Source organism: Bison bison, unplaced genomic scaffold, assembly GCF_000754665.1.
Source record: "Bison bison bison isolate TAMUID 2011002044 unplaced genomic scaffold, Bison_UMD1.0 scf7180017864478, whole genome shotgun sequence".
In the NCBI taxonomy this organism is placed as follows: domain Eukaryota; kingdom Metazoa; phylum Chordata; class Mammalia; order Artiodactyla; family Bovidae; genus Bison; species Bison bison.
Genome location: NW_011495038.1, coordinates 1,649,137 through 1,661,527, shown reverse-complemented (window position 1 = coordinate 1,661,527; position 12,391 = coordinate 1,649,137). Strand labels below are relative to the sequence as shown.

General features: G+C 41.3%; 1 protein-coding gene across 1 annotated transcript in view; it reads left to right on the top strand.

Annotated features, from left to right (window-relative positions):
• The window catches only part of MAML2 (mastermind-like 2 (Drosophila)), a 402,462-nt gene extending 394,161 nt beyond the window's left edge, over positions 1-8,301 (top strand). Inside the window, exon 6 of the mRNA XM_010862134.1 lies at positions 3,985-8,301. Within this exon, the coding sequence (XP_010860436.1) occupies positions 3,985-5,003 (1,019 nt within the window). The 3' untranslated portion in view covers positions 5,004-8,301. The remainder of the gene's footprint in view (positions 1-3,984) is intronic.
• The last annotated feature ends 4,090 nt before the right edge of the window (positions 8,302-12,391 follow it).

The following is a 12,391-nucleotide window of genomic DNA, read 5'->3' as shown; positions in this document are numbered from 1 at the left end:
TGTGGTGTTGGAGAAGACTCTTGAGAGTCCCTTGGACTCCAAGAAGATCCAACCAGTCCATTATGAAGATTAGTCCTGGATGTTCATTGGAAGGACTGATACTAAAGCTTAAACTCCAGTACTTTGGCCACCTTATGCGAAGAGTTGATTCATTGGAAAAGACCCTGATGCTGGGAGGGATTGGGGGCAGGAGGAGAAGGGGACGACAGAGGATGAGATGGCTGGATGGCATCACAGACTTGAACAATATGAGTTTGGGTAAACTCCGGGAGTTGGTGATGGACAGGGAGGACTGGCGTGTTGCAGTTCATGGGGTCGCAAAGAGTTGGACATGACTGAGTGACTGAACTAAATTGATGTATATATAAAGCAAAACTTCTTAAAGGATCTCCCAATACAATATAGATGACAGATACTACCCCTAAAATCTCTCTCCTTCCACTCTCTGAACTCTAAAAAACCTCTCTCAAACCTAGCCTGTGTGGCCCCTGCTTTCTCCTAGTCAGCATCTATTCCAGTCTTTTCTGTTCAGAACTCTGTACCTTCTCATGTAAATTAAGCTTGTCCTTGAGTGTCCCAGATTCTCTCTGCTGTACCTGTTACCTTCATCTGTCCAGGAAACCATAAAGGAGATGCTCTAAAGAGGGAGGGGCTGTGAATATTTCTGTTCATTTCTATTTTCTGATCCTGTTAAGTGTAGTAATCAATATATCGTTCTAGTTTATTTAAACTCCTTCAAATGCACCAGATTGCCTCCTTCCACTAAAGTCAGGAATGGGACATATGTATTCCATTCTCTAAGATTGCTTTGCCTCAGGGCAAAACCAGGATTCTCTGTTTGAGTCTCTCCTCAAGAAGGTTGAATGACAAGATGGGTTTTATTTGGAGCATGGCTTCTTATACCACAGCCTTCTTAGCCCACCAGTGGGCTTGGGGTAAGCTAAGCGCACTTTGAAATATTATGTCACATTCGAAGCGAATGTTTGGGCTTTTCTTTTCCCAGCCATATGAGATTCCCAGTGAGAGCAGGGAGAGGCTGGCTGGTGGCTCTATGGTGTTGTCAGGGGTCCAGGCTTCTTTGTTTTCTATTCCGCCTTCTTGAGCACGTAGCTTCCATTGTAAGGGTTGCCTGGTAGCTACCACATCACCCAGCTTCGTGTCCATATTCCAGGTAGAAAGATGAAAGAAGGGAAAAGGTAAAATGGCCTTCCAAAGGAATCAGGTTCCCTTTTAAAAGTAGGTTTTTTTGGGATACTCAACTAGTAACTTCTGCCTTTAGCCAGAATTTATTCACATGGATCCCCCCACCCTGACCCCATCAGCAAAGAAGATTGCAAATTGTGGCTTTTCAGCTGGACACATTGCTGCAAAACGAAGGCTGTGTTTCTAAGGAAGACATGGAGGTTGGTTATTTCGACCTCTAAGTCTCTTCCACAGTGTATATGGGCGTTTGGTAAGGGAGGCATCCTTAGCGTCTAGCTGCTAACTCCCAGACGGGTAAGAATCACTGCACTAGAGTGCTGTATTTCCCATGTCTTCTAAGAATGAAATAAACATCAAGCACAACACAAACTCTTTTAACATTCTTTATTTCAATCTCAGGACAATAATTGTCACTTCGGCCAGATGTTAATCTTAGAAATGCTGTATGAAAAGCACCTAGAACAATTTCTACCACATATCAGGAGCCTCTAAAGAGTAACTGTGATTAATATTTTGTGATCTTTATGGAAATTCTTTCTTTTCTGATGGTTTAAAAATATAGCTTTCAAGAGGGGTAGGATGGGGGAGTGGGAGGGAGGCTTGAGAAGAAGGGGATATATGTATACATAGCTGATTCATGTCATACAGCAGAAACTAAGACAACATTGTAAAGCACTTCTACTCTAATTTAAAAGATACTTTAAATGATAAATAATTAATAAATTTTAATAAATACTAACGTGTGTGTGCATACACTGTAAAGCAATTATACTCCAGTTTAAAAAATAATTTGATAAATAAATGAATAATTTTTAAGAGTGTAAAGTAACCTAAATAAAGGGTACAAATTTTGAAAAGAAAAAAAAAGACTTAATAACACCAACCAAATATATCAATTTTTGAAAGATGTCCTCTTAATACAGCATGTTCACTCTATAACCATCATCCTAGACTTTGTTCCTACAGGCTATCACCTTTGGAAAACTGAATTAAGTTGAGTTTTTGAAAATTTGATTCTATGCTAATGTCACCGCAGATGTTTGCTACTTAAGTGACCCTAACAATAAATGTTTTGGAAAAAAACACAAAACACAGCTCTACTCACATACCTTTTCAGAGCATATTGTTAAAATCGGGGGCATCTACAGGGAGTGATTTTTAAAGTGTCTGAAGTGTTTCCATAGCATTTCTATAATGGAAATTGCCTTTTCATGAAACCTCCAGATACCAAGATGATATTGCTTAATGGCATTAGCATCCTGTGAACTCTGAGTTATTGTCCAAGTATCTCCTATCTGACTCTGATCCCTCTTCATTAAACACTGCCCTGCAAACACACACAGGGCCCTGTGCTAAACCTGGAGATACAAGAAGACACAAGAGACTGCTCCTGCTTCAAGAGGAATGTAGTCTAGCAGCAGGTATTTTTAAACAAACAGCAAGGACTTCTGACTTTCAGGGTGTGTACCATGCTAGCTGTCCCCAAGCAGTAGAGGATAGCCTCAGGTTATAATTGCAGCCATTCTCTTTTCACACACTGCCATTCTGATTTTCGTATGTGTCTAATTATCTGTTTCTCAGTATTTCTGATTGCCAAGTTATAGCTTTGTTTCATTGTCTCATTCATTCATTCAATAATTATCAATTGAATGCACCATCCACTACAGTTCGAGAATATGATAGTTAACAAAACAGGCAAAAATTCTTTCTCTCAGGGAACTTATCATCTAGCAGGCACTTTTATTTACCTTTCTGGCATTCCATTTTTACCTCTCAAGATGTCTTTCCCATGATGATTTTAACCTCCCCAAGCCGGGAAGATTTCAGTGTATTGATCAATCACTATCTGATAGGTGGAGCCTCCCTATTTAGCAGGCTGTGATTGAACAGTCCCACATTCAATCCCTTATTTATAGGCATCGATGTAGGCTCAACTGCAGCTCCATGGATTTCCCAGTACTGAAGCTAAATGCTACGTAGAACTTGAGAGAGCAAATGCTGCTTGAGAGAGGAGGCTGGAATATCAGGGAAAGCTTAACGAAGGAGCCTGGACCTTGGCCTGAGCCTTCGAAGAAAAGATAGGGCTTGGTGCAGTAAGAAGGGCATCATATGAGAAGGAAATGGCATGAGTGGAAGTAGCTCATGGTGTGTGGATAACAATGCCATGGTAACTATACCTCCTAGAACAGACTATTCTCTGTATGGAAATAATCACTGGAGCAGGGATTACACTCAATTCCAAATGTTTGAAGAGATGGGAATTTACCCATCTTGTGGCAAATTCTTGAGTGGGGATGATAAAGATGAAAACTGGACGTGATTTTCAAGGCCATAGATTTGGACCATTGATCTAGTAGCCATGTATAAGATACATCCACATGTTCTAATTTGGACCCTGGGGTAACCAGTAGCATGGATTTTACAACAGATGGGAAGTCAACGATGTAGTCTTTGGTCTTGAAACAGAGTAAAGGTAATTCAAAATGGAAGATTGACTATCATTCCTCAGTGTTTCCAGGAGAGTAAAGTCTAAAAAATAGAACCATTCTATTTCAGTCTTTTTTCTATAATGTGTAAACTCTTGACCAAGGGATAACTTAGGGTGATACTTCCCCCCAAAAGCTGTCTTATTCCTTTTATGTAGTATGCTGTGATGATTATTTCTCTTACTTTGTTCTTACACCCAGAGGCAGTCTCAGAGCTGATAAGCTATTGTCAACTGCTGTAACAGAGGAGATAACCTGCTGTTTTGAACTAACATAATTATCTTCTTTTTCTTAGGTGGCTCATCAACAGTGAGTTTAAACTCTAACCAGGCTTTGGCAAACCCAGTTTCAACGCACACCATCTTAACTCCAAATTCCAGCCTCATGTCTACTTCTCACGGGACACGAATGCCGTCCTTACCCACAGCCGTTCAGAACATAGGGATATATGGGAACCTGCCTTGCAGCCAACCCAGCACATACAGCGTCACTTCAGGAATGAATCAACTGACCCAACCAAGAAACCCAAACCAACTGATAGCAAATCAAAACAACCCTCTGATGCCACGGCCACCCACTTTAGGGCCCAGTAATAATAATAATAATAATGTGGCCACTTTTGGAGCTGGATCTGTTGGCAATTCGCAACAATTAAGACCAAATTTAACCCACAGCATGGCCAGCATGCCAGCACAGAGAACGTCGAATGTAATGATCACATCCAACACAGCAACGCCAAACTGGGCCTCTCAAGAGGCAACAGCCAAACAACAGGAGGCGCTGAAGTCTGCAGGAGTGCGCTTCCCCACGGGCACGACTACAGCCTATGCTCCAAACCAGTCACTGCAACAGGCGGTAGGTAGCCAGCAGTTTTCCCAGAGAGCAGTGGCTCCTTCTAATCAGTTAACACCAGCAGTGCAAATGAGACCCATGAACCAGATGAGCCAGACACTAAATGGACAAAACATGGGTCCGCTCCGAAGTCTGAATCTCAGACCAAATCAGCTAAGCACACAGCTTTTGCCGACTATGAACCAGGCAGGGACAGGGCTGAGCCAGTCGAGGACAGTCAGCCAGCCACCCTCCCTGGCAGCCGGCGGTTTTCCTTCACCCAACCAAAGTTCCAGGGCATTTCAAGGAACTGACCATGGCAACGACTTAGCTTTTGACTTTCTCAACCAGCAGACTGATAACATGGGCCCTGCCCTAAACAGTGATGCTGATTTCATCGATTCTTTATTGAAGACAGAGCCTGGTAATGATGACTGGATGAAAGACATCAATCTTGATGAAATCTTGGGGAACAATTCCTAGAGGAGAAGAGGGAGACAGTTCACAAACTCCAAGCAGCAGAAGGCAGTATTTTACAAGGACTCTGGAAAGGCCAAACTGTTGCCTTTTAGTTGGACTCTAGGAAGATACCTTGGCTTAAAAATGGAAAGCAGAAAGTAACTGTAGTGGTGAACGTCTTGGTCCAAATGCTTGTTTGAAATTTCAAACCTGGAAGTAAAACATTGGGATCACCTTTGCCTGTCTAAACCCCAGGACAGTATCCAGTTTATCCAAACAGAACGATGATGTTGATGTACAATTAGTTGTGTAAAATAGGCTTCCCAAGCTCCTTTTCTCCCTGAAAGAAAAGTAATAGAACTTGTAGCTTGTTTGAACCCCATGTCATGCAGAGGTACTAGTTCCAAGCAACAAGCGACAAATCCCTTAATCTGCTCCAACAGATGTATGTGTGGTTTAACCTCTCCACTCCGTCTTTTCATTTAGGTTTCTTAAAACTTCCAGGGTAGGTTGAAATGTTATAGATTTGTTTGGAGTAACCAGTGTCCTAAGTAAGGGAAAACTGGAGAACACAGAGAATATCCAGTGGACTCTAGAATTTCTTCCCCAGATTCATCCCTCACTTTTTCAGTTTTCCCACCTATCCTGTACTTTAGCAAGATGCTGTGTCTAGTGAGGAACAGGAACACAGAGCTGGTCAACTTTTTTCCACAACCGGTTTCTGAACCCAGTTTCTGAATCTTAAGCTTCAATTATGGTCTGTCCTAATCATACTGAAATATTAGGGCATACCAGTCTGCATCAGATTTCACTCCCCTGGGCATTGCTTTAAAGGAGATGTATTAACCACAAATAACCTGAGGTGTTGCTTATTGTTGATGATGCCTGCTGGTTAGTATCCCCGCTGAGTGAAACCGAACCTGGCCCGCTCTGCTTATTTTGATGGTCAGAGACTGATTTGTAAGAAAAGGAAGTTTGGAGACCAAAACTGAAATTATAAAGTGTCATGTTTTGGTTGAAGATAAGAAGCAAAAGGTCAGAATTCGGGATGGTGGGTACATATCTATTTCATAGGGTTTGAAGGAAAGTGTAATTCAGACAAAAAAAAAAACCAATCTGGCCTTATTTAGACACATTATTTGGGTGAACAACTAAATAGAATGTGATCTGTCCGTAGCAGTCTGCTCATTCTGTTGTCCCTGATGTGATGAATCATGCCACATGCTAGATGGGCCCTCCATATCCAGGTTTTCTCCCTCAGGGCAGAGCACTGTATCAGAGAAAGAGTTCCTGCTGAATTGTAACAGATCAGCTGTAAAATGGGGAAGATGTACGCTGATTTGGGATGTATGCAAAATATTACTATCATTTTCCTCATTACAGAGGAACACAGGTTATCTTTAGCCTGTTTAGTTATACACTCACGTATTCAAGTATCAAAAGATATTTAACTGAAATCATTCAATAACTCTTTAGATACTTGTTCTAGAAAGAACACATTTTGAAAGTTCTGCAAAGCCCTCTTGTGATCTTTAAAATGTCTAGAAGCACTCTCTTTCTTTTACACAATACCAACATCACTGGCCCAGAATCTTTTCTGTGCTAGGTTGTAAATATAAATAAATTACTTGTTTTGTAAACTTTTGTAAAGAATATTTTGGTAGAAATACTTAAAGCATATTCTTTGGGTTATATTTATACATATGTGAAATAAATATACTATCAAAAGGTTATATTTTATACAAAAAGTAAATTGTTACCTTTTGTATGCTAATATACAAAGTTTTGTATAATATGATGGTTTATTTTTAGCTCTTACTCTTCACCCTAGATGGTCAAGTGGGAACTTTTGAAAACTATCAAGAGGCTTGTTAGACAAATTTATATTCTGAAACCTCAATAAGAAAGCATTCCAGGTTTCAACTCTTTCCTTTTTTTTTCCTGCTCCCAAATCCTTTTTTAAACCCACAGCTCTTGCGTCTTGTTTGATTATTCTGCTGTGCACAGTGTATTGGTCCTTGTTGCATGTGGTCTACTGTGTGTCTTCCCATTTTTATAAATCAGTGTTGCTCCATGCAAAAAAGTACAGAAGAATTATGTACATACGAACACTTTGTTTTATGGCTCCTCCATGTTACTGTATATATATCTGCCAGCACGTCCCAGTTACACTCCTGTGATTCAGCTTATTTTTACCCTAACATAAATAGTATGTTTTTGTAGTAGATATCAAATTTAAGAGATAAAGCAATCAGAATGTTTGGATTTTCTTCTATCTTAATGTGAATTTCATAATTAATGTCTATTTATTCAGCTATTCATTAAAATACAGGATTCTTTGGAAAAAAACGGTGTAGTCTATAGTTTCTGTTTGTTGGCAGCCTATTACCAAAGATGATGTAAGCTGAGATAATGATGATTTGATAGACATTTGCAGCCAAAACTTCAGGATTTACAACTTAAAGGCTATGGGAATGCAGTCTCCCTTTTACAGAAATACCAGACTTCTTAATTGTTGGCACTGCTTATCATTCTGACACAGTATCCATGAGGTAGAAGTAATTTTTCTTTTTTTTTTAAATTCAAAGACTAGAAAGTAATTTAAGCAAATAATTCATTCTTGGCTTTGTGTTAAGCCCAATGAAGACAGATAACTCTGTTCTAAGTGAATGCACTAATATTACTTGCATTACTGTAACTGTACCCATAACTGTAAAGCTTTCAACTTGTAAGACAAGCATTTTGTATCGTGTATAATTTCATGTGTTAAAAAAAAATAGCTTAAAAAATTCCGAAGTGGTTCTCTTGTATGAAATCATGTTTCAGTCACCAACAATACACTATCACAGAAAGTTCTGATGGGCAAATTTATTCTTTGGGAAGCTTCTACTACTAGTGAAGTGTTGACTTGTCTCATTTCAACATTCTTTACTTCACTTAGAAAGTTTGTATTAAGATCCCACATCCACAACAGCTACCAAATCCTGGAGAAACATGGCCTAATTCTCAGGCACAGTAAACCCTTGCCTGGCCTGCTGTGTGGCATTTGGTCAGCCAGGCTGACTGAACACCGAACAAGGTAAACACAGTCTCACTGAGCATATTTACACAGTCCTTCTTGGGAGTCAAGGAGATTGAGAGAAAGATGGGCCTTTGCAGGAGACAAGGGAAACCATTCTGTTAAATTTTCTTGCTCAACTGTTGAAATATGTTGTTGGGGTTCCATTGTCCCTCCCCCCTCTGCCAAAAAAAGATGTGTGACATTATCCTTTTTATTAGCATTATGAATGGAGCAATAATAAAATTGATATTTTATGTCCAATGCCTGTCCAATGACTCTGGAAGGTTGTAAACAAATAAAATCAGCATCAAAGAGAAAGATAAATGCTGTATTCTAACACATGTATATGGAATCTAGAAAAATGGTACTGAAGAATTTATTCACAGGGCAACAATGGAGAAACAGACATAGAGAACAGACTTATGGTCATGGGGAGAGGAGAGGAGAGAGTGAGATGTATGGAAAGAGTAACATGGAAACTTACATTACCATATGTAAAACAGATAGCCAACGGGAATTTGCTGATGGCTCAGGAAACTCAAACAGGGGCTCTGTATCAACCTAGAGGGGTGGGGTGGGGAGGGAGATGGGAGGGAGGTTCAAAAGGGAGGGGACATATGTATACCTATGGCTGACTAATGTTGAGGTTTGACAGAAAACAGCAAAATTCTGTAAAGCAATTATCCTTCAATAAAAAAACAAAAAAAAGATTAACAGATTTCATCACACAAATACTTAATTTTTCTGTACTAAACAAAGACTGCCTACCTGCCTGCTGCTGCTGCTGCTGCTAAGTCGCTTCAGTCGTGTTCGACTCTGTGCGACCCCATAGACGACAGCCCACCAGGCCTCCCCGTCCCTGGGGTTCTCCAGGCAAGAACACTGGAGTGGGTTGCCATTTCCTTCTCCAATGAATGAAAGTGAAAAGTGAAAGGGAAGTCGCTCAGTCGTGCCCAACTCTTTGCAACCCCATGGACCGTAGCCTGCCAGGCTCGTCTGTCCATGGGACTCTCCAGGCAAGAATACGGGAGTGGGTTACTAGGCCCTCCTTCAGGAGATCTTCCTGACCCAGGAAATCGAACCTGCATGTCCTTCAGCTCCTGCATTGAGGGTGGATTCTTGTCTTGGTCTAAGACAAATGGAGAAATATATTTTCAACATATATAATATGCAAATGATTTATAACCTTACTTTACTTTTAAAAGATACATTGGGATGTAATTCATATACCAAAAAATCTACACAGTTTAAGTGCAAAAAAAAAAAAAAGTAAAAGACAACAAAAATAAAGATGAAATATATAATTCTAAAATTATCAAATCAATCCTAGTATGATGGAAGGATACCTGAGAAGAAAGAGGGTAGACATATGAGTGAAGAGAGAGAGAAAGCTCAGCTGCTTCCTCTGTTCTTTCCAAAGGTAGTACACAGGCTTCAACGGTTTATCTGCTATTTCCATTTTATATCTCTGTGGCTGTGTTTCCTCACTCTAAAATGAGGACTTGGGGCTGAGATGATTCTCATTTCTTCCCAACTCTAAAACTCTGTGATTGATTCTTTTCCAAAGCTAAGTGGAAACTTAACCAAAAAGACTCAAAGCATCACTTTCAAAATACAGAAATCACTGTCCAATCAACCTTTTGAAAAATTTCAGATTTCTAGTCAACTTTATTTACCAAAGCATCCTTCTCCTTGAAAATTAAATCATATGAGAATGAGATTTCATAAAAATAAGCCAGAAATTGTTTATAGACAAATAGAAAGGTAATACAGATGTAGGTGCCCATTGACTAAAAACAAGTCCTAAAAATCAAAAGCTGGGGTGTGATAGTAATTGGTCATTTTCTTGTGAGATCATAGAATTTCATAAAATATTTGCCTACCAGGGAGAAGAAATTCCATACTTTGAGTAGTGTACTTCACTGGATATATAATAACGGACTTTTGTGAGTTTTAAATGGCAGTATATCTTTTAAATACACTTCCTAAGTTCCTATAACAGATGAAGTACAGGTAATGCCCTACTATTAACTTCATTGTCAATAATAACATTACTAAAACACCACACCATGAGAATTAAGAAAACATATGACATTAGATTTTTAAAATGAAATGCTGTCATCTCTGACCTGCATTTTGCCTTTTCATACTGTTCATGGGGTTCTCAAGGCAAGAATACTGAAGTGGTTTGCCATTCCCTTCTCCAGTGGACCACATTCTGTCAGATCTCTCCACCATGACCCGCCCGTCTTGGGTTGCCCCACGGGCATGGCTTAGTTTCATTGAGTTAGACAAGGCTGTGGTCCTAGTGTTATTAGATTGACTAGTTGTCTGTGAGTATGGTTTCAGTGTGTCTGCCCTCTGATGCCCTCTTGCAACACCTACCATCTTACTTGGGTTTCTCTTACCTTGGGCGTGGGGTATCTCTTCACAGCTGCTCCAGCAAAGCGCAGCTGCTGCTCCTTATCTTGGACGAGGGGTATCTCCTCACCGCCGCCCTTCCTGACCTTCAACGTGGGATAGTTCCTCTAGGCCCCCCATGCAGCCACTGATCCTTGGACGTGGGGTTGGTCCTCCAGGCCGCCGTCCCTGGCCTCAGGCGTGGGGTTAGTCCTCCTGGCTGTCACCCCTGACCTCAAAGAATTGATGCTTTTGAACTGTGGTGTTGGAGAAGACTCTTGAGAGTCCCTTGGACTGCAAGGAGATACAACCAGCCCATTCTGAAGAAGATCAGCCCTGGGATTTCTTTGGAGGGAATGATGCTAAAGCTGAAACTTCAGTACTTTGGCCACCTCATGCGAAGAGTTGACTCACTGGAAAAGACTCTGATGCTGGGAGGGATTGGGGGCAGGAGGAGAAGGGGACGACAGAGGATGAGATGGCTGGATGGCATCACTGACTCGATGGACGTGAGTCTGAGTGAACTCTGGGAGTTGGTGATGGACAGGAAGGCCTTCGATTCATGGGGTTGCAAAGAGTTGGACATGACTGAGTGACTGAACTGAACTGACCTGCATGCAATAATATTAAAAGCGGGCTTTTGTTATTTTAAGTTTTCTTTTTGCCAAATTCAATCATCATTAGTGCTAGGATGTGCATAAATATGTAGAAACTTTTTTACAATACTTAGAATTCTACCAGAAAGAGGAAAGGAGAACGAGAGAATAGTATATTCTCCAGGCAAGAACACTGGAGTGGGCTGCCATTTCCTTCTCCAATGCATGGAAGGGAAAAGTGAAAGTGAAGTCCCTCAGTCGTGTCCAACTCTTTGCGACCCCATGGACTGCAGCCTACCGGGCTCCTCAGTCCATGGGATTTTCCAGGCAAGAGTGCTGGAGTGGGTGGCCATTGCCTTCTCCAATAGTATATAAAAGACTGTGTAAATACATAGGAGGTTTTTATAGGGTTCTTTCAGCAAAAAGGATAGAAGGAGGAAGGAAAAAAGGGAGAAAAAGACCTCCAACTTAGAGAAAGGAATTTACTGGTGGACATAGCTACAAAGGCCTGGGTTTAGGCACAGCTGAATCCAGCAGGTAACGTCATCAAGAATTGGTTCTTTTCTGTCCCTCACCTTTGCTGTCCTGTTCTCTTGACCCCATTCTCAGGCAGGCCCCTCTTCATGGTGGCAAGATGGTTGCTAGAAGCTCTAGACAAATCCTTGTAACTCCCAGTGCCACATGACCAACTTTGCATCTCACAAGCTTTGATTCGGGCATGTGCCCATCCCTGGACAATCACTTTGGCCAGAGAGGTGAGGTCTGATTAGCAAGTCCGGAGTCAAGTGCCTTTCCCTAGAGGCAGAGGAAGTGTTAATGCTGCTGCTGCTGCTAAGTCGCTTCAGTGGTATCCGACTCTGTGCGACCCCATAGACGACAGCCCACCAGGCCTCCCCGTCCCTGGGGTTCTCCAGGCAAGAACACTGGAGTGGGTTGCCATTTCCTTCTCCAATGCATGAAAGTGAAAGTGAAAGTGAAGTCGCTCAGTTGTGTCCAACTCTAGCGACCCCATGGACTGCAGCCTACCAGGCTCCTCCGTCCATGGGATTTTCCAGGCAAGAGTACTGGAGTGGGTTCCCATTGCCTTCTCCGAGTGTTAATACTACCAAACTATATGAACCAAGAGTGGGACAAGGTGATTTCTCAAAAGAAAATCGGATTGCTCTTGTCAGAAAAAAGAAGATTACTGAGTCCAAGCTCGCTCTGCTTGCCGCATGTCAGGCCAATGAATCCAAGAGGTGTTGAGGCAAGGAATTGCTTTATTTGGAGAGCTGGCTGACTGAGAAGATTGCAGAGTAATATCTGCAAATAACTCTTACCTGGGTCTGGATGCCAGGTTCTTTTATCCATCAGAG